Source organism: Meles meles, chromosome 4, assembly GCF_922984935.1.
Source record: "Meles meles chromosome 4, mMelMel3.1 paternal haplotype, whole genome shotgun sequence".
Lineage (NCBI taxonomy): Eukaryota > Metazoa > Chordata > Mammalia > Carnivora > Mustelidae > Meles > Meles meles.
The window spans coordinates 86214984-86237301 of record NC_060069.1 but is presented as its reverse complement, the minus strand read 5'-3'; the positions used below and the strand labels follow the sequence as shown (position 1 = coordinate 86237301).

Genomic DNA, 22318 nt, shown 5'->3' with positions numbered 1-22318 from the left:
GACACGTTTTCTTGAAAAATACTTAACCGGTTATAGACGTCTAGACTGACTGCTTTTTTTCTTTAAGCATGCTAAAGACATTCCATTGCCTTCTGCCTTCTCTTCTTGCTATTGGGAGGTTATCTGAGACTGTAACTCTTCTTTGAATATAAACAGAACTTCTTGTTCTCTGCTGCTTTTAAGATTTTTTTTTTCCCTCTGTGTTCCCCAGTTTTGCTCTCACATGTCTAGGATTTTTTTTTCTTTATTTCATCTTGATTGGGATTCATTGGGCTTCTTAAACCTGTGGGTTATTCTCATTGATCAGTTCAGAAAATTATCCATTATCGCTTCAGATACTGCTTCTTCCTAATTATCTTTCTCCTCTCCTTTTGGAATTTTGAATAGATATGTTTTAGAGACCTCATTTTCATATCATATCATAAACTTCATTCTGTATTCTTTACTTATTTTTATTCCCATGGAGAATTTTATAATTTTTTAAAAATCTTTTTTCCAGGTCATTAGTTCTCTTTTTAGTTGGACCTAACCTGTGTTTAACTGTCATCTTTCAAGTTTTTAACTTCAGTTTTTATTTTTCATTTCTATAAATTCCATTTTTTTCTTTAGAAACCAATTATGGCACGATAGTTTTCTGTTCCCTCCATATATCTTAAAGCTGATATTTTATTTTCATAAGCATAGCTTACTCTAATTTCCAAAGTCTTTGCAGGTCTTTTTTAAATTAGATATTATTCTTCCGGGTTTTCAATTGTGGTGTTTTTTCTTGCGTTCTTGATTCTTTGTCACTGTGTGCTAGTAACTGAATCTGAAGGATAATTTGCAGGAGAAATTTGAGGGCCAGGCAGGTGACTCTCCTCCTGACAGGATTTGGGCTTGATTCTGTCAGTCACCTCAGTTCACCGCCACGACTTAAATTCTTTATCACCCAAGAGAAACAAATATGGTCTCCATAATTTAGTTTCTAGAGCTCTATTCTGAAAAATATACTTATATAAAAATCCATTTATACACAAAGATATTCAAAGCAGTATTACTTAATATAGCAAAAGAATTATTAACCTGCATGTCTAATAATAGGGGAATGGTTAGACAAACTACATAAAAAACCACACAGATATTGAAATGCTGTTAATGGAAGCTATATAATATCATGGAAATAATGAAAAATTTTAGAACAGTTTTAGATTTATAAAAAAAATTGTATAATAGTACAAAATATATCTCAAACCCAGGGATGCCTGGGTGGCTCAGTTGGTTAAGTGGCTGCCGTCGGCTCGGGTCATGACCCCAGCGTCCTGGGATCGAGTCCCGCATCAGGCTTCTTGCTGGGCAGGGAGCCTGCTTCTCCCTCTGCCTCTGCCTGCCACTCTGTCTGCCTGTGCTCGCTCGCTCTCTCTCCCCCTTTCTCTCTGACAAATAAATAAATAATATCTTTAAAATATATATATATATATATATCTCAAAGCCAGTGTATCCTATTATTCACATCTTACATGAGTATGGTATCTTTGTTATAGTGAAGGAAACAATATTGGTACAATATTATTAACTAAAGTCCTTACCTTATTCAGATTCCATAGAAATATTTTTATAATAAATTTTAAAAAGATAAAAATTACACATGTAACATAATTACAGGTGTTATTAACAAAAACCAATGGGTAAAAGTCTAGAACGGTGCCATCTAATACAACTTTTGGTGACCAAAAGAATGTTCTGTGTCATCAGTATGGTAGCTGTTAGTCACACACGGCTGTTCAGCACTAGAAATGTGACTAGTGTGACTGAAGAATTCCATTTTAAATTTTATTTAATTTTAGTTATTTTAAATTTAGATAGCCATATGTAGTAGTTGCTACCCTATGGGGCAGTGTGGATCTAGAAAATATCCGAATATTAAAAACGAATTGGGGAAGTGCTTGAGGCTTTTGGTGATCTTCTCCCCCTTCTTTTTAGTTTTTAAGGGTTCTAAATGTTCCAGTGATCACATTTTAAAATAAAAAACCTTTAACTAAAATAGCTCACCGTAAAATATATGTAAAAGCATTGTTACAAAGGCTAGTAGAAGTTAAGCCAAGTCTGTACCATTTCTTCTTGACAAAGAGTTAAATGCGTTCTGTAGCCAACCTGTTATACACATTATGACAGCGTTTAAAATTTTAGGGAAAACTGATTTTAGAGTCATGAGTAAAAAAATTATAAGAGAATTACCTTTCCACATGCTATTCTAGCATCACAGCAAACAATGGAAATTTTTCTTTTTTCTAGTTGGAAATCAAGTAGTCTGTCAACAATTGGCTCTTTTTCCGGAATATCCACAGAAAGTTGATAAGAAATTGTTTTTAAGTGCTTTGAATCTAATGAGAAAATAATCACATGAAAGTGGATATTTGTTTAAAATGTTCGAAAATCTCTCTCCTAAAATGAAATTTCAAACCCTATTACAAAAGGATCAATTCATCAGACTGTTTTTAATGGAAGAAAAATGACGTCCTTCATTAAATTAAAGTGTCTTCTTTTGTTAAAAAAATGAAAACATTCCTTTGTTAAAAGAAGAAAGATGATTTTTTATTAAGTGGAATTTTCTGGCCTTATGTTTAGTAGGAAATAGTGGAATATCAAGGAACTTTATACTAGGGATTTAGTTTAAACCACAACAAACATTTATCTTTTCTAAGTATCTTTTCAATAGCTCTGAGTGGTAGAGGAGCAACCCCGTGTTCAGAAAGATTAAGTAATTTACCCCAAATCAGCCAGCCTATAGGAGAAGAGCAAGGGTATAAATCAAGAACTTCTGATTCTAAAAATCAGTGCTCCTTCAATTTTACCCCTGACTAGAACAACTTTACAGCTACCTGTAAAGTGGTCTATAGATATTGCTAATTTATTTCGATCAATAACAATAGTAAGCAGAAGACAAAAACCTCCAAAAGCCACATAACCGAAATACCGGATTTTCTGAACCATTTTAAGTGAGGCATTGACTAGAATGAACATTTTATTTATTTTTTAACTATTACTATTTTTTTAGATTTTATTTATTTACTTGAGACAGAGCAAGTGAGAGAGAGAGAGAGAGAGAGAGAAGGCGAGGGGGGAGGGGCAGAGGAAGAAGCAGACTCCCAGCAGAGCAGGCTCAATCCCAGAACTCCCCGCTCATGACCTGAGCCAAAAAGGCAGACCCTTAATGACTGAGCCTCCCAGGCATCCCTGGAATTAACATTTTAAATATTATTTTTTAAATAAACCAATTTCAGCTCTTAGTCGTCTGAGCTTTCTATGTTCAACTGATGGATAATATCAGCGTTGAGGAACTCACCTTCTTCAGAAAAATTAGTCTGTCCATTTGTCATTACTGCAAATTGTCTGGCCATTTGTCGCTCCTGTTTTCTACAAAATTGCAAAATATGATGCAAAAGTCTGAAATGTGTTTTGAAGCTTGAAACAGAATTTTAGTGCAAATTTTAACTGTTTAAACATTGCCCCTTATTATTTTTATCTTTAAATACTTGTGAATCCAGGCATTTGATCAGTACATATGGGTCTCTACTCTTTAGTCAACAAAGTTCTCCAACATGGGAATTCTAAATTGAGCTGAGAATTTGCAGTTGGTAGATTTCTACTTTAAATTGGTGTGTTCACAGAGTTTCTGGGAGCTTCTGAATCTCAGTAACATCCACCAGGAATTTTAATGGGTTTGCTTTGGCCAATTTTTATTTCTTTACTGGGAACACATCTTCAAAATTATAAATTTTGAAAAAACAAGGTTCGTCGACAAAAAGCCCTCTGCTTCAATGGGCCTGAGGTTCAGTATCAAAGGCTCAGTTACCTCCGTAGGGCTTTTTCCTTTGCTTTGAGTCTGTCAGCTTCACTGCCATGGGCTGCGTGAGGGTTAATACAGATTAATTCCGCTGTAGGGCCCTGGATTTTTTTCTTTTCCTCATAGATGTAGTCAATCAGATTTTGAAAATGCCTACAACAGGAGGCCTGAAAAATAAAGAGGCCATTTTTCATCTCACTAGTCCTCAAACGAAGATAATTAGAGAGGGAAAAAAACAAAAATGGCTAATGCACTTTGGATAACGATCTATGGTTACTTTTTTCTGGTAACAGCTTTCTTGAGGTAGAATTTACACACCGTAATTCACATCCATTTCAAGTGTACAAGCCACTGGTTTTTAGTGAATTCACAGAGTTGTGCAAAACCACCGCTGCAGACAACTTTTAGAACATGAACCCTTATCCCTTGACATTTCCTCCCCATCCTCTTCTCCTCTCAGCCCCCCAAAGCCACCAACCTGCATTCTGCATAGGTTTCCTGTTGTGTACAGTTCATATAAGTAGAATCAGACATTTGTGGTACTTTATGATCAGCTTTTGCTTAGCATATCGTTTTCAAGTTTCTTCTATGTTGGAGCATGTAAGCATGGATCAGTACCTCGTTCTTTTTATGACTGAATAATATTCCATTATATGGATACACCACATTTATTGACCTGTTTATCAGCTGATGGTTATTTGGGTTGTTTTCACTTTTCAGCTGTTATAAATCATGTTACTATGCACATTGGTGTACAAGTTTTTGTGGAGGTAGAGGTTGTCTGTTCTCCTGGACATAAACCAAGAAGTGTAGTTGCTGGACTGTAGGTAACTATGTATTTAACTTTTCAAGGAGTTGCCAGACTGTTTCTCGAAGGCCAAACCATATTCCAGTTTCTCTACATCTTTGCCAACATTTGTTAGTATTATTTGTCTTTCTGATTATAGCCATCAGAGTGGGAATAAAACGGTATCCTGTTGTGATTATGATTTGCATTTCCCCACCAGCTAACATGCGACCCTTTTAAGCCTTGTGCGAGGGAAGATGCAGGAGAAAATACTTCATACGTTTAAAAATAACACCATTTCCTCCATGAACCCCTTTAGAACTTACTTCTTCTATTGATTCCGAGTTACTGTCATCAGAGATAATATCCATATTGGAAAGAAATGTTCTTAAATCGCCCCCACAAAATTCACACTGGGGTGATATTTCCTCCTCTTCTTCCTTCAGGGAGGGGAAAGCAAAAATGAATCGATTCCCACAAGGAGGCCCAGAGCCTCTGGGAGCTGCAAGAGTCAGGGCTCCGGGTGGGACCAGTAAATGTCCACTAGGGGAGCAGGGGTGGGGCTGGGGGATGTGCCAACTTGTCAGGATCCCTGGGGGCTGAAATAGTTGGTGGGGAACTTGCAGGGGGCTGAGATCCTATACCAGAAGGCACCAAACTAGCAAGGTCTGTATATTCCAGTAATGAGACATTATTTTTTTTCCATTTTATTTATTTTTTCAGCGTAACAGTATTCATGTTTTTGCACAACACCCAGTGCTCCATGCAAAACGTGCCCTCTCCATTACCCACCACCTGTTCCCCCAACCTCCCACCCCTGACCCTTCAAAACCCTCAGATTGTTTTATGAGACATTATTTCTATTCAAGGGCTGGGGAGGCCTGAAGAGGCAGAGGTGGTGTTTTGAGGGCCTCTGTCTGGTTCACCAGAGCGCAGCGAGCCCATCAGGAACTTGTGGGTCCTTAGGGTGCCTCCTCAGTGAAGGAAGAAAGTTGCACAAATGACTTTACCGTTGACATCAGAGTCTGGTTGGGGGTGTGTGGATTACAGTGTGTGACTGGATGCAGGAGACAAAGGATAACACACATTAGCCCCAGGATGGGGCTCTGAATTCTCCTGTCTGTGCTGTGAGGGTAATCTTGAAGGGGTGTGGGAGGCCAGGGGAAGCAACAGGAGACTTGGAGTTAGGGGTCCAAGGGTTGAGGCACTATGGCCACGTGAGTGTCTGAGGTCACGACTGTGACTGCAGGGGCTCCTGGGCAGGCCAGCAGCCAAGCCCAGCACAGTCCTCCAGGAGAAACCCACCTCGTGCGTGGCTCGCAGATCTTGAGCACTACCAGGCCAGTTGTGTCTTCCGTTCTCTGGGACTGGCAAAATGGCCACCGTGGGGCCAAAGGGTGGATGAGGTGGCCGGTGCCACCAGGCGTTCATCCCTGGGGAGTGAGGGCTACTGTCTTGAGGCTGTTGAACTACCTGATAAAAAGTACTATGCATGGCTGAAAGTGGAACAGTTTGGGAGGGATGAATAAAGCCCCGCCCTGAAAGATGGTGGTGGATCGTCTAGCTTGTCTCCCATGTGACAGGACAGGCGGAAAGAAAATGTGGTGATGCCATTTCCCTACCGGGTCTGGGTCATTAGCTTTTCAGCCCATAGTCCCTTCACCCCTTCACCTGGGGGAGAAGGAAGGCGGAGATGCTTCCAAAGATCATGAGGGGGCTGGCCTCTGCACCTGAAGGGGCTGCAGCTGGAAAGGAGAGCTGGCAGGCCAGCGCCTGGCGTCCCTGTCAAAGCCCCATGAGATATGATGTGTGTAAAGATCCGGGGGCCAGTGTATGGACCACTCCCCTGGAAGAAAGGCCACCAGGCTTTCTTCATGTTCAAGACCATCTCTGGGGGTCAGCAGAAGAAAACTCCAGACACTTCCTTGGGTACAAGCTTTTGTGGTTCAGCAAGAGGAAGGAGCTAGGTTTGAATCAAGAATTTCAGCCTGAAGAGTCTAAAGGGTGAGCCTAAAGCTTACAAAAACCTGGACAAATACAAACAACAAATACTGACCAATATTACATTCGATGGCATGTTTAATGTGTCCACCTCATTAGACTTGTAGAGTTTAATGTGCTGCCCCAAGTGGCTATGAGTAGCATGGCGTGTGTCCGCCCAGCATTCCCACACACACTTCTGCCTCACGCCGCCTCCCACGATGGCTGGCTCTTATTTCCAGGGAGTAAGCCTGAACCTTTAGTGTACCCTGAAGTAAATAATGAAGGAGGTTCCAGTCTGGGGAGGGTGAAGCTCTCTCCACATGGCCAAGCCACCCGAGTTTGGAAATAATGCACCACCCATCAGTCCCTCCCAGCTCTGGTGCAGCAGGACAGTGTGCAGTCCTGTTGGAATTATGAGGGCGGCCTTTCCCTTGCCCATCAGGCAGAGGCAGTAACTGGTCACTTAAGGTGATCAAGTTTGGCAGACGTTCACCTTTGTTTCCAGGCCTTGTGGCCACTGTTACAGGATGAATCGTGTCCCCTGAAACAACAGTTGGGAAGTCCCAACCCCTGGTCCCTGGGAATGGGGACTTATATAGATATGGGGTCTTTGCAGATATAAGCAAGTGAGGATGAAATCATTAGGTCATAATCCAATAGGACTGGTGTCCTTGGAGAAGAGGGACACCGGGACACAGACACACAGAGAATGCCAGGACAGCTGAGGCAACATAGGCGTGGAACAGCCCCAAGCCAAGGAAGGCCAGGGTTCCATGGCCATGCTGGAAGCTAGGAAGAGGCAAGAAGCATGCAGTCTGAGAGGGTAGATGGGGTGGTGTATGGACTTTGAACTTCTAGCCTTCAGAACTGTGAGACAGTAAGTTGCCGTGGTTTTAAGTCACCCGGTTGGCGGTACTTAGTTCCAGCGGCCCCAGTAAACCAACACAGCCACCCTGAGTGCCGTTCCACATAAAAGAGCTCTTTGCCTGGCTTTTTTTTTTAGAGTATGTTCATATCTTCTGTGCAAATCGTCACATGGCTTATTACATTATGTATTAATAAATGAAATTTTAAAATTTTAAAACAATATGAATTAAAATCACCTTGAAGTTAATGCCTAAATTGGAACTCTCTGGTTTGAATGTCAGAATGGATGGTGGCCCGATGCTAGGCAATGTTCTCAGAGAAGGCTCAAACAGGGTGATGAAATCTTCTTTAAACTACATTTTTAGAAAGAGAGAGAATTGATGTTTGAATAAGTGATATTTACCACGGACACTGTTGACTATTGGACTGATAAACGTTTCTTACCTCCAGCTCACATAAAATACTCAGTCTTCGCTCTTCTGGATTAATTACCCATTTTTCTGAAGAGAAAAGCATCAATTTAGAAAGAAAGTATAAAATCTTTGTAACGGAGTCTTCTACTCACTCGTCACCCACTACCCATCTCAAACACACACGCGCGCGCACACACACACATTTTTACAATGTCTTGAAACCTTTTCCCCACCTCCTCGGGTAAATTCTTAGGGGAGGGCATTATGAGAGGGGCGGGCACCATCCCGGTTAAGGGTGGTTCCCCAGTGGCAGCTGGCCTTCTCCGGCAGAGGGAAGGACTCCAAACATCCATTTACCTCTTAACTTAGAAGCCAGATTTTCAGGTTCAGTTTCTTTGATTACAGAGGTTGCTTCCTTCCCTGTAAAACGAGTGTACATTTGTCATCAATCCTGACAAAGTAGGAAAGAGGTTTAATGTAAAAGAAAATATGCCTGTCAGAAAAACAAATTCCCTTATCTGTGTTTGTTTTACCTTTGACCTTGTACCTATTACTTTTTTTTTTTTTTTTTGCCTTTTCCAAATAGCTTTTTATCAACTGTGGGGAACAGAGGAAAGCCACCACTGAAGGATCATTTTTAAAAATGTTTCCCTCTTCCTTTCTGGTCCTAGAGATGCACACTTGATTATAAACGTTGTTTGCAGACTCTTTTGTTTCCCTCTTTCTAAAGTACTATTTTGTCTACCTTATGTCTGTTATTCTGTAAAAGACTTTCCAGGTTGAAGGGTGCTAAGGGTTCTCCTTTAAGACACTGAACTCAACCCTGAGGATTATTCCCTCCACAGATTCCATGGCAGTACTGGAAATGGGGAAGGTGACCATCAGCAACTTTGAATAAATGTCTAGGAGATTTAAACGGATAGAACTGGAATGATGGAAACCACCCAGATCAACCTACAGTGGGACAGAGGTATGGGGAGGGAGCTGGCCCTTTTGCTCACAGAGCCAGGGCCAGCAAGGACTGTTGTTGGAGAAAGAAGTGGGCTTCAGAAAATGATGCACTTCCTATGTGGAGTATCTGGGAAAATTTTAAATGTGTTTTAGGTATTTTGTCCAACAGAAATACCAGCACAGGATAAAAAAATGTATGCACAAAGATTTTTATTAAGGCATGAGTTGTTAAGGGGAAGGGCTCAAAACATCAAACCAAACCAAACCAAACCAACTCTGAAATATCTAGCAATCAGTCTTATTACATAAGCCACAAGAACTGTATATAAAGGAACACTATGCTGTTGTTTCAATGACTTAGATCGATCTTTCATGACATGGAAAGGTGTCCATCATGCACTGCTAAGAAAAAAAGTTAAAGAAGAGATAAAGTTGCCATTACTCATGGGAAATGTTAATTGTTCTGCAGACTTTCAACTTACAAACTATTAGCATTAATAAGAAATTTCAGCAATGGGTGGGTCAATACGAGATTAATATATAGAAATCAGTAATTTTCCTATGCATTGACAATAATTAGAAAATGTAACAGGGAAAAAGTGTCCAATTGTTACATCAATACAGGACTATAAAACACCTAGGAATAAACTAGGAAGAGCTGCACGAGTCCTTTATGGGGGGGAAAAACCCCCACAAAACTATGAAAGAAGATCTGAAAGAAATGGAGGGGCACACCTAGGCTCACTAGGTTCCTGCTTGGTTCGGAACGAGTGGCCATCAGATGAGGAGGCCCTTCCGCCTTCCTTGCTAGCCTAGGTAAGCAAACCGAAATCCACGCCGGTCAATTCCTGTAAATGCCTCAAGATTAGGAACAGGCCAGTGGGGACAGCCAACTAGGTTTCCCAAATATCTCAAACCCATAAGCTCTCCAATTAAAAAATTTCATTGTTCTGCTCCGTGGTCCTCTCTGTAAGAACCTCCCCCTGCCCCCGCTCTTGTCTGGGGAGCGCTCCTAACTATCTCCTGTTGGGCACTGCGCTGTTTCAGTCCATGTTTGCTCAAACTTAGACATCTGACAATGCCTCAGTCTGTCTTGTAACACTGCTAAGATGGGGTGACAAATCAACTTGTCAAGTTCCATTGAAAAATCCCATCAGAATTACTGTGTGGATTAATTTGGGAATGATTAACATCTTCCTAGTATTTGGTCCATTTTTCTGTTAGATTTTGTCACTCTTCTGTGCAAACCCTGTAGTGTCTTTCTTTTTTTTTTTTTTTTTTAATCTTTTTTTTTTTTTTAAATATTTTATTTATTTGACAGAGAGAAATCACAACTAAGCAAGGAGGCAGGCAGAGAGAGAGGAGGAAGCAGGCTCCCCGTGGAGCAGAGAGCCCGATGTGGGGCTCGATCCCAGGACCCTGGGATCATGACCTGAGCCGAAGGCAGAGGCCCTAACCCACTGAGCCACCCAGGCGCCCCCTGTAGTGTCTTTCTACTTCATTCCCATTTATAAAGATCTGGTCCTCAATTGTCTCTTTGACCCTCAGATTCTCCTCCTACTTACTTCCCTGCAGCTACACTGACTGCCCCCTTGTTCTGGGAGGAGGCTCGTGCTAGTCCAGTCCCTGTGCCTGGAGTCCTCTTTCCCCGGAAACAATTCTGGCTCATTTCTCTCACATCCTTGAGGTCTTTGCTCAAGTATTTTAGCTTCTCAGTGAAGATTTCCCTGAGCACCCGACATAACCTTGCACCCCTCCCACCCAACATCTCCTGTCCCTTCCTCTGCTTTTTCTCCTAAGCATGTCTATTGCCTAATGTACTATATATTTGCTTATTTTATGTATTATCTACCTCACCAGCCCCCACACACCTTCCACACTTTAATACCAGATCACTGAGACAGGGTTTTTTTTTTTCTTGTTTGTTTGTTTTTCTTCATTGCCATTTCCCTAAAACCGGGTCTGGACTATGATGGATGCTTGGCATGTGGTAGGTGCTCGATAAGCCTCTGATGAATATGAGACATAATATAAAAAAATAGAAAAGTTCAAAGAAAGGGCTATTCATAGTTCCTTATACTGGGATAAATTAAAATGTTCATTTTTATATATTTCTTAATGGTTGGCATTTAGAAACAGCATGCATTTTAGTTATTAATAAAAAATGAAGACATATATAAAAACATAAGGGCAGATTTTTTTCTTGATGCGAGCATATAGCCAAGCCAAGGCTAAGAAATCAAACTACTCACTCCTCCGCCTTTTGCCAGAAAATTCTTGAAGCCAGCTTTCTTCTGTTTGTACTGATGTTGGAATTCCTGGATACAAAGTGTGATACATAGTCCTGAAGTTTAGACAAAGTGTTAGTTTTGAGTATATCTATAGAGTTGTTAGCAGTTCTTCGGAACACAGCACATTTTAACAGTCAAATACTGCAGGTACATAGGAGAGCCTGGTTTCTATTTTCTTTGAAATATATTCTTCCATTCTTATCTCTCAGTAAAGTCAGGCACAGCGTGTTTTCATCATAGGGCAAGTGTTCCTGAGTCCCAGAGGCTCCCAATACCGTATCGCCACCCCACCCCACCCCCGCCCAGGGAATAAATTCCCACCACTCTATCGGTGCTTGTGTGTTGGTGGTGACAGTGATGGAGTGTGTTTAAACATTTATTTGAATTTAAATGAGACGTATTGTACATTTTATTTATTTAAGTAATTTCTACATCCAACATGGGGCTTGAACTCCCAATGCTGAGATCAAGAGTGCTATGCTCCTCCAGCTGAGCCAGCCAGGTGTCCCACTTAAATAGCTTGAAAATAATCCAAACCTTTTTTATTTTTTCTTTGAAGGGTTGAAGCTCAATGCTTTGTAATCAAGCAATTGGTATTCTTTCTGCAAGTAGTTCAGTTACTTGAGTTATCACTGACATGATAGGAAGGCAGAAATATATTGATTTTTACGAGTTAAGATGACTGTTACCAGTAATAAGTGAGTAATAACTATTGCTTCAAGTTTCTTTGCCTCTTTGAATTTCAATTTTTTGTAATAATTTGCTGGATCTTCTGAAGTTATCAAATCTTTTTCAAATAATTGAGTCAATTTTAGGTTCTCACTTTTTTTTTAACCATTCTTTGTTCTCTTCATGTCTCTACCTCTCTTTTTTCTTTTTTTTAAAATTTTTCCCCATTTTATTTATTTTTTCAGCATAACAGTATTCATTGTTTTTGCACAACACCCAGTGCTCCATGCAAAACGTGCCCTCCCTATTACCCACCACCTGTTCCCCCAACCTCCCACCCCTGACCCTTCAAAACCCTCAGGGTGTTTTTCAGAGTACATAGTCTCTTATGGTTCGCCTCCCCTTCCAAATTTTTTTTTTTTTAATAAACATATAATGTATTTTTATCCCCAGGGGTACAGGTCTGTGAATCGCCAGGTTTACACACTTCACAGCACTCACGATAGCACATACCCTCCCCAATGTCCATAGCCCCCTCCCCCTCTCCCAATCCCACCTCCCCCCAGCAACCCCCAGTTTGTTTTGTGAGATTAAGAGTCATTTATGGTTTGTCTCCCTCCCAATCCCATCTTGTTTCATTTATTGTTCTCCTCTACCTTCCTTTTTTAATGCTTGGTTCCTTGGCACATTGCATCACTGGGATATTTTAATCCTGAAATGACTGTGTCTTGTGGTAAGTGAAAAATAACTCTGCCAAAGCCACCTCTGCAAATCTCTGGGGGAGTCCTGTTTATCTCACCTACCAGATAAATAAGTTATGGGGACCAAGGGTAAAGGCATATATACACACACACACACACACACACACGCATATATATATAAACATACACATACAAATACACATACAAATTATATATATAATATATACATATATATTATATATATATATATATAAAGCTTTATTTATTTATTTATTTATCAGAGAGAGAGAGAGCACACACAAGCAGGTGGAGTGGCAGGCCGAGGGAGAGGGAGAAGCAGGCTCCCCACCAAGCAAGACCCTGATGTGGGACTTTATCCCAGGACCCTGGGATCATGACCTGAGCCAAAGGCAGATGCTTAACCGACTGAGCCACCCAGGTGTCCCAAAGGTAAAGGCATATTAAAGAGCAATCCCTAGACAGCATTGAATGTTTGGCACTTTTTTCCTGAATTCAATGGTTAGCAAAATCAATACATTATCCACCAAAGGCTCTTTGCCTTCCTGAAACCAATACCAAAGATTGTTTCTGAAATTCTGTGTAAAGATGGCAGATGACTGAGGATAACAAAACTAACGTTTATAGAGAGCTTACTATGTAGTAGTCCCTTCATAACAGTTGCCTTACGTTATTTCATTCCAATTAACAAAAACTAATCAAGGCTGAATTAATATTCCCTTTCTCCAGGCAAGGAAACTGAGGCTCTAGGGAACTTCTGAAACATTGCATGGGGCAGATGGAGATGGAGATGAAGCTGACCTGTTCAGCTTCAAAACCTGTGTTTCTCCACATTCACCTGCTGCCTACAGTTGGCCCCATTTTCAACCAGAATAGTAATAGGGTAATTAAAAATAGGACGTGAGGCAATAGTGGTTGCATTTTTATGACTTTTAAAGACAGATTTCCTTAAAAACGCAATCTCATGAAATTCACCAGAGAATGCTTGGAAATATAAAAGAAGTGTCTTCTTAGGAAGATTTATGAGGGGAAATTATGAATTTGATCAAGTAAAGAGATGTTCCCATATCATAGGAAGTTCAGGTCAAGATGGCATTTGAGCACCCGGTTCCCTCCCTATCCAAGATCTTACTGAAATAACAAACACAACCAAACAAAAAAACACAAACATAGCCCTGGAGGGGCGCCTGAGTGCCTCAGTACTTTAAGGTCCCACAGACCTGGGATAGAGCCCCGGAGCCCCTCATCAGGCTTCCTGCTGGCAGAGAGCCTGCTTCTCCCTCTCCCTCTGTCTCCTGGCTTGTGCGCTCACGTTCTCTCTGTCAAATAAATAAATAAAATCTTAAAAAAAAAAAATAGCCCTGGAAAATAAGAAACATGTCATCTGTAGACCAGTAATATTGAAGTCCTTAAAGAACAAAAATAAATGCCTTTCATCTGATGGAAAACCAGAGTGGAGAACACCACAGTTTGAGACAAAAGAGGTAAGTAAAGTTCTGGGAAGTTCCTCGCTCAGACTCAACCAAATGCAGTGAGGAGGGAGCTAGGGACTGCCATCAGAGGAGTTCAAGAAGTCAACTCAAAGCAGTTGGCCAGTGCCGCAGCCAGGCCCCTTCTTCTCCCCTTATACAGGAAGGTTGTTTTTATTTCCAGATGAAGCCCAAAGAACTGCTTCCTACAAAGAGCGGGCAGCCTCTCTGGCTAGATTTTGGGTCTGAAAGAGAAGCAGAGCACAGTGAGAGTTTCCATAGGACCTGCCTGATAGGCCTGGATGAGGAAGGGGCACCCCACCCAGAAACGAAATGCCTGAAGAACTCTGACCGTGCAGCAATGTGTCCTTATCCTAACTCTAGTGTGGGGCATCCAGCTTGCCTGCTTCCTGCCGACACTCCAGGAGAGGCTGGCTCTGACAGGCCCCATCCACCCACACATGCACGAATCACCGCCCAGCCTCCAGGAGAGTGCTCTGAGGAACTACCCAGCTGCAGAACGACTCCGACTCCGTTCTGGCTGCCTACCGGCCATTCATTTATAAATACAAACTGATAACCCAGGCTTACCAGTCAGCTAAGGGCAATCAATAGTATGGAAGAGAAGCACCAAGATAAACAGAACTCATCCTGAAAAGAAAGAACTTCAAAGAACAAAAAAGAACTTCAGTATAAGAATACTCTCGAAAAAGATTTACAAGCAACAACTATTTGGACAGCAACACAGAGCAAGATCTGGTTCTTGGAAATGACAAGTATGAACAACGAAATAAAAATTATTGTACAAGGGCTGCATATTCTCTTATAAATACCCCAAATCTTGAAGATATCTGAGAGGGCCAACAGCTATCCAGTAGGAGTTCTAAAGGAAAGAACAGAGACGAATGAAAGAAGGAATCACATGCCACCAGTGTCTGAGAATCAGAACGATCGGTAATACTGGGTACTAGAAGGCAAAGAAACAATATCTTCAGAGCTCTGAGGAAAAGGGCTTTAAATGTATTCTTTTATGCTATGTTATATTATTAATTAAGTATGAGGGTAAAATGAAGAAATCTCCAGACAGGCAAGAACTCAGGAGTTTGACTACCTATGAGATCTGCATGAGATAATTACCTGAGGAGTTTCTCCAGCTAAGAGGAAAGGAATAGAAGCTGGGAATCAAGAAAGTGTGGCCACTCAGGAAAGCCGAAGACAATTAAAACAACTGGGAGGTGAAAAGTTCTCCTTTTAGGAGCCAAGTTTTACTAGCATAGGACTTTTTTTTTTTTTTTTTTTGTGCACTAATCCAATCATATTATTGGATTCTTAGCATGAAATTATATTGTTGATTGGCTTTCAATTTTTATAATTCACCTGTACTGACTTAATTATGATTATAAAACATAATATGAATATAACAAAACTTGGCAAAGTAAAATAACTTTATATGACTATATATTACACATTAATATAGTTTGTTATAAAATGTATATAATGTGTTAATTGGGATAGGAAGGGGTGCGAGGAGATATAGAAGAAAGTAGAAGTGCATTATTGGGTTAACTTTTCATAATAAGTGTTAATAGGTAGGGCTCCTAGGTGGCTTAGTTGGTTAAGCAACTGCCTCTGTTTGGCCCACGTCATGATCCCGGAGTCTGGGGATCGAGTTCGGCATGGGGCTCCCAGTGGAGCTGGGAGTCTGCTTCTCCCTCTGACCTTCTCCCCTCTCATGCTCTCTCTCTCTCTCTCAAATAAATAAATAAAATCTTTTTTAAAAAAAGGAGTTAATAGGTAGTCGCTAAAGTTGATAAATCAGATAGTAGAGATTTAAATATCTTAAAATCCTAAAGGCTAGAAAAACTAAAAATAACATCACTACCGAAAATGAAGAGGAGAGAAATAGTATATGAGTTATAATCCTCATCTTTCATGGGTGGGAAGTCCATAAATATGTCACAAATGGATAAATCAGAGAATGAAAATACACTATTTAAATTTATATTGGAGTGGCATCTGGCTGGCCAAAGTTGGTATAGCACGCAACTCTTGATCTTGGGGTTGTGAGTTTGAGCCCCACATTGGGTAAAGAGATTACTTAAAAATAAAATCTTTAAAAAAATACAAACAAAATTATATTAGAAACAAACTGTTAACAATATGTTAATTGGTGAGTGGGAGTGTAGAGATGAAGAAGGGCATGGAGATTTTTTTATTTTATATCTTTGTATACTTTAATGTTTTAACCATGTACATATTTTTTTCTTAAAAAGTTGAATTAAAAGGATAAATAAAAACATAAAAGTGGGACAGAATAATCCTGATGCTTAGGAATTTAGAATTTGCTTGTAAAAGCAAAGTTAAGTGAATAGTAATACAAGATTGTGGACTCAGGTTTGGTGTGAGATTTCAGGGAAGATTTATAAACATGTCCCAAAAGGTATTTCTCTGGTCTCTTCCTGTGCTTGAAGGCTAATAGCAAGAATAACAAAAAAGAAAAAGAGAGGGTGGGGGGGAAGACCATAATTTTCAATCTCCTTCACAGATGTCTGTAATCACGGTCTCATTTTGCCAACAGAGACCTATGTCCTAAATGTTCAGAACCCTTGCTATTGTCTACCTGGTAGAGTGTTATTATTTCATGTTTTATGAAGTGGACATGCCATCTCTGCAGGTAGATGGACACGGACCTTGTCTCTATCCCCAAAGTGTCTAACAGTATGGTTTTTTAAAAAACCTTTTTGAATAAATTACTCGTAAGTGCCCTGGATTATTTTACTCTATTTCCAGACATGTTTATCCAAGAGGTAAACACCATCAGCTTCCAAAAATAATATGAAAGCAAAACATTTCTTACCTATTTAAATTCGTTTCAGAGAAGTCTTTCCTAAATGTTTGAAATATTTTAGGAAAACCTGTTGAATGAAACATTAAACAATTTATCCACTCTTTCTAAATCAGTGGTTCTCAGAAGGGCAATTTCTGCCCCCCCCCCCCCCCCCCCCCCGACCTTTGGCAACATCCAAAGACATTTGTGATTATCATAGAGTGGGGGCTAAGGGCATAGTCCCCGCTAGAGGCAAGGGATGCTACCAAACATCTATAACGCAGAGGACAGCCCCCTCCCACCCTCTGCCCAACAGAGGAGGATCCTGGCAGAAATGTCAACATTGGGAGGTTGAGGATCTTCTAGATAACTGTCCTGCCTCTCTTTTTAAGGAAGTGACTAGTGTGGTTTTAGCACAGGAACTTAAACACAAAGTAGGTTTTTTGGAGGACGGTCTTAGAAGCACAACACTCTAAAGGCACTACTTTTCCAGGAGTGGAACGTTCCTGTGTGTGTGTGTGTGTGTGTGTGTGTGTGTGTGTGTGTGTGTAAAAGGTTGGGGGGGATGGGGGACCGTGGGGTGGGGGCAGATAGAAAGAGGGAGGGAGAGGGAGGGAGAAAGAAGGAGGGAGAAGGAGAGAGAGGGAGGGAGAGAGTGGGAGGGAGGGAGGGAGGAAACAAAATCACGGCCAGAATGCACAGAGGAGTACTACCAAATGCGCTCCATATGGCACCACCCAAACTTCAGTTTCGCCAAGCTGAAGTTTCAACGATGTCCTAAACTCTGAGCCATCACAAAGGCTCGGGCAAGATTTCAGTGCCCGGCAGAAGGGCCGGAGATGGACTGGGTTGTGTGTGGAGTGTGCATGTATTTAGAAACCAGCCGCGCAAGGAGACCAAGGCTCTGGAGTCTCGGGACCCGCAGCCCCGAGGGCCGGGAAGCCTTAGAGGAAGGGGCGGGCAGGGGCTGTACTTTTCTGGGGAGTGGAGGCGCTCCACTTCGAGCTGCCGCTCTGGGTCTCGCTCTGCGACGGTCTCGACGTCTGGCTGAGCGGCGGGGTCGGGCTCAGGCTGGGGCTCAGGATGCTGGTAAGGCGAGGAAGGTAGGGCTCTGAATTTTCGCTATTGCTGTCACCGAGCTCCACAGCCTTCCAGAAGTACTCATCGCTGAACGTCCCGTGGACCTCCACCTTCTTCTCCTCCGCGTCCGCGGCCGCCGCCTCCTCTTCCTCCTCCACCTCCTCCATCTGTGCCAACACCTCCTCTTCCTCCCCTTCGTCCTGCCGGCCCTCCCCCGTCTTGGGCTTTCTGAAGCTGCGACGCGAGTGCAAGTTGGCCATCGCTGGCGGGAAGCCGGGTGGCCGCAAGCGCAGTGGCCGGCTTGGCCGCGGGTCTAGGCGGGGGAGCTTCTGAGCTATTGTGCCTCTGTCTCCCTGGGCAACCGCCAGCCTTGCGCTTTGGAGCCCCTGGATTTAAAGAGGCAGCACCCTGGGAAAATTGGACAGCCACATGCAGAAGAATGAAATTGGATCACTTCCTTACACCACACATGAAAATAGACTCAAAATGGATGAAGGACCTCAATGTGAGAAAGGAATCCATCAAAATCCTTGAGGAGAACGCAGGCAGCAACCTCTTTGACCTCAGCCGCAGCAACTTCTTCCTAGGAACATCGCCAAAGGCAAGGGAAGCAAGGGCAAAAGTGAACTATTGGGATTTCATCAAGATCAAAAGCTTTTGCACAGCAAAGGAAACAATTAACAAAACCAAAAGACAACTGACAGAATGGGAGAAGATATTTGCAAACGACATATCAGATAAAGGGCTAGTGTCCAAAATCTATAAGGAACTTAGCAAACTCAGCACCTAAAGAACAAACAATCCAATCAAGAAATGGGCAGAGGACATGAACAGACATTTCTGCAAAGAAGACATCCAGATGGCCAACAGACACATGAAAAGTGCTCCACATCACTCGGCATCAGGGAAATACAAATCAAAACCACAATGAGATACCACCTCACACCAGTCAGAATGGCTAAAATTAACAAGTCAGGAAATGACAGATGCTGGAGAGGATGCGGAGAAAGGGGAACCCTCCTACACTGTTGGTGGGAATGCAAGCCGGTGCAGCCACTCTGGAAAACAGCATGGAGGTTCCTCAAAATGTTGAAAATAGAACTACCCTATGACCCAACAATCACACTACTGGGTATTTACCCTAAAGATACAAACATAGTGATCCAAAGGGGCACGTGTACCCGAATGTTTATAGCAGCAATGTCTACAATAGCCAAACGATGGAAAGAACCTAGATGTCCATCAACAGATGAATGGATAAAGAAGAGGTGGTATATATACACAATGGAATACTATGCAGCCATCAAAAGAAATGAAATCTTGCCATTTGCGACGACCTGGATGGAACTAGAGGGTATCATGCTTAGTGAAATCAGTCAATCGGAGAAAGACAACTATCATATGATCTCCCTGATATGAGGACGTGGAGATGCAACATGGGGGGTTAGGGGGATAGGAGAAGAATAAATGAAACAAGATGGGATTGGGAGGGAGACAAACCATAAGTGACTCTTAATCTCACAAAACAAACTGAGGGCTGCTGGGGGAGGGGGTGGAGAGGGTGGTGGGGTGATGGACATTGGGGAGGGTATGGTGCTATGGTGAGTGCTGTGAAGTGTGTAAACCTGGCGATTCACAGACCTGTACCCCTGGGGATAAAAATACATTATATGTTTATAAAAAAATAAGAAATAAATAAAAATTATAAAAAATAAAATTTAAAAATAAAAAAAAAGAAATGCAAAAAAATAATAATAATAAAGAGGCAGCACCCGCGGGGCGGGGGGAGGGGCGGCGGGGCAGTGAGCTGCTAAGGAGCCAGGACTTTGGGCAAGCTTCTTTCTCACCTGCTTTCCCCTCACAGCCTGTGGCGAACTGACCTCCCTTTCCTCTCAGGTTCTTTGAAGCGTGTTTGTTTGTTTGTTTGTGTGAGTGGGGTAGGGGGGGTCACTAATGACATCGTGAGGCCACTTGGTATGGTTGAGGCTGGATTTCGGTTTTTGAGTAGATACATGTTTGTTGGAACTTACTGTAAAACTTTTATTACAAAAACAGGCACGGGCCTTTGGGTCGCCACCTGCTGCTTTGCTTTTTTATTTTATTTTATTTTATTTAGTTATTTATTTTTAAAGATTTTATTTATTTATTTGACAGACAGAGATCACAAGTAGGCAGAGAGGCAGGCAGAGAGAGAGAGGAGGAAGCAGGCTCCCCGCTGAGCAGAGAGCCCGATGCGGGGCTCGATCCCAGGACTCTGGGATCATGACCTGAGCCGAAGGCAGAGACTTTAACCCACTGAGCCACCCAGGCGCCCTGCTTTGCTTTTTAAATTGATTTTATCTCGATTAATGAGATTTTGGGTGCCCCTTAAATTTTGTGCCCGAGATGGGTGCCTTGCTCTGGACCCAGTCATGCTGGTCGCAAAGCCTGAGGCATCTGGCTACTCTAAGTACTACCTGTGTCTTTCCGGGGACTTTGTTTTCAGTTTATTGTATTTTTTTGGTAAAATATTTGTATACACACAAGGAGGTAGATAGAATGATAGGTAATGGACGTTGTTTACTTACCACCCAGACTGGAACATACATCTTCACTGTAGAGTTCAGCATCCTCTGAAAGGCCTCTCACGTTTGAGAAACGTTCCTGGTGAGAGAAATTGTGTTTTTGCTGTTTGACTTCACCTCTAAGGTAAAGGAAGCAAACTGAGATTCTCCATGGCTGAGGACACCTGGCTGTTGTAAAAAGGGCCTGGACTGGCCCTTATATTAAGTGAACAGGGTTAGGTCTCGAAGTCTTCTTGTCTGACCTCTGTTAAATCACTTCCTGAAGAAATTAAGAATAGAGCTTCCCTATGACCCTGCAATTGCACTGCTCGGTATTTACCCCAAAGATACAGAAGTAGTGAAAAGAAGGGCCATCTGTACCCCAATGTTTATTGCAGCAATGGCTACGGTCGCCAAACTGTGGAAAGAACCAAGATGCCCTTCAACGGATGAATGGATAAGGAAGATGTGGTCCATATACACAATGGAGTATTATGCCTCCATCAGAAAGGATGAATACCCAACTGTTGTAGCAGCATGGACGGGACTGGAAGAGATTATGCTGAGTGAAATAAGTCAAGCAGAGAGAGTCAAGTATCATATGGTCTCACTTATTTGTGGAGCATAACAAATAACATGGAGGACATGGGGAGATGGAGAGGAGAGGGAGTTGGGGGAAACTGGAAGGGGAGATGAACCATGAGAGACTATGGACTCTGAAAAACAACCAGAGGGTTTTGAAGGGGCGGGGGGGGGGGGGGTGGGAGGTTGAGGAACCAGGTGGTGGGTAATAGGGAGGGCACGTACTGCATGGAGCACTGGGTGTGATGCCAAAACAATGAACACTGTTATGCTGTAAATAAACAAATAAACAAATAAAAAAAAAATCACTTGACCTTGTTCAACTTCAGTTTCCCTGGGGGTAAATTGGGAATAATAATACTTTACCCCTGAGATGTTTGTGGATATCAGTGAATGTGGAATGACAGCCTATAACTGTTGGAGCCTTTCAGCCAAAGACCATCCTAGGAACACACATGTACTTAAATACGTTATCACTGATTATAGCAAGGTGTCTTAGTGAGAGCATAGTAGGGTGTTGCCTTCAGCTAGATGATTCAGGAGAAGGTCTAAGCAAGCAGGGTGTTGCTCTGAATTGGACGCTGTCAGAAAGTGGGAGCTGTTCTATGATGGAGTATTTTGTGGTGGCTCAGGGACTTTATTTTTATGATGAGACAAAACCATGAAGTTGCTGTGTTTTGTTTCATTTTGTCATGGTGTCAGAGGGACCTTGCGTTTTGCTTAGTTTGGGCGGCTATGTCAAAATATCATAAACAGGGTGGTTTACAGACGGCAGAAATCTATTCTCATGGTTTTAGAGGCTGGGATGAACAAGATCAGACAGACTTGACGTCTAGTGAGAATCTGCTTCCGGGTTCATACGCCTCTGTCTTTTGGCTCTGTCCTCCTGTGGCAAAAGCAACAAGGGAACTGCTTGGGGCCTCTTTTAGAAGAGCACTAATTCCATTCATGAAGACTCTCCCCTTAGGACCTAATCACCTTCCAAAGGCTCCACCTCCAAATACCATCACCACGGAAATCAGGTTTCATTGTAAAAGAGGGCACATTTAGTCAACAGCATCTTGTCTGAGGTTGTTATTCTTCCAGAATGTTTCTGTCCAACAGGAAGACAAAATGACCTGGCTGCGTCAGACCAGCTTGTAACAATCATGAGCTCTAGCTGTGAATATTAGGTCAGTTCCTGGCATCAGGGACTCCCATTATGAGCTTTCCAGCCCAGAAGACTTGTACTAACAGGGCTCTCAAGAAAGCAGGAAGTGAGAAGTTAGGCATGGAGAATCACAGGCAATATGACTGTCAAATATTTAATGAGCA

At 42.1% G+C, this 22318-nt stretch overlaps 1 protein-coding gene across 1 annotated transcript in view; it reads right to left on the bottom strand.

Annotated features, from left to right (window-relative positions):
• Positions 1-18139, bottom strand: part of ERICH6 (glutamate rich 6) — a 31532-nt gene extending 13393 nt beyond the window's left edge. Inside the window, exons 1-10 of the mRNA XM_046002402.1 lie at positions 17773-18139; positions 16830-16887; positions 11077-11168; positions 8231-8293; positions 7905-7960; positions 7697-7813; positions 4937-5050; positions 3833-3990; positions 3323-3393; positions 2215-2360 (exon numbers count right to left, since the gene is read on the bottom strand). Coding sequence (XP_045858358.1) covers positions 2215-2360; positions 3323-3393; positions 3833-3990; positions 4937-5050; positions 7697-7813; positions 7905-7960; positions 8231-8293; positions 11077-11168; positions 16830-16887; positions 17773-18139 — 1242 coding nt within the window. The remainder of the gene's footprint in view (positions 1-2214; positions 2361-3322; positions 3394-3832; positions 3991-4936; positions 5051-7696; positions 7814-7904; positions 7961-8230; positions 8294-11076; positions 11169-16829; positions 16888-17772) is intronic.
• Positions 18140-22318: the final 4179 nt, after the last annotated feature.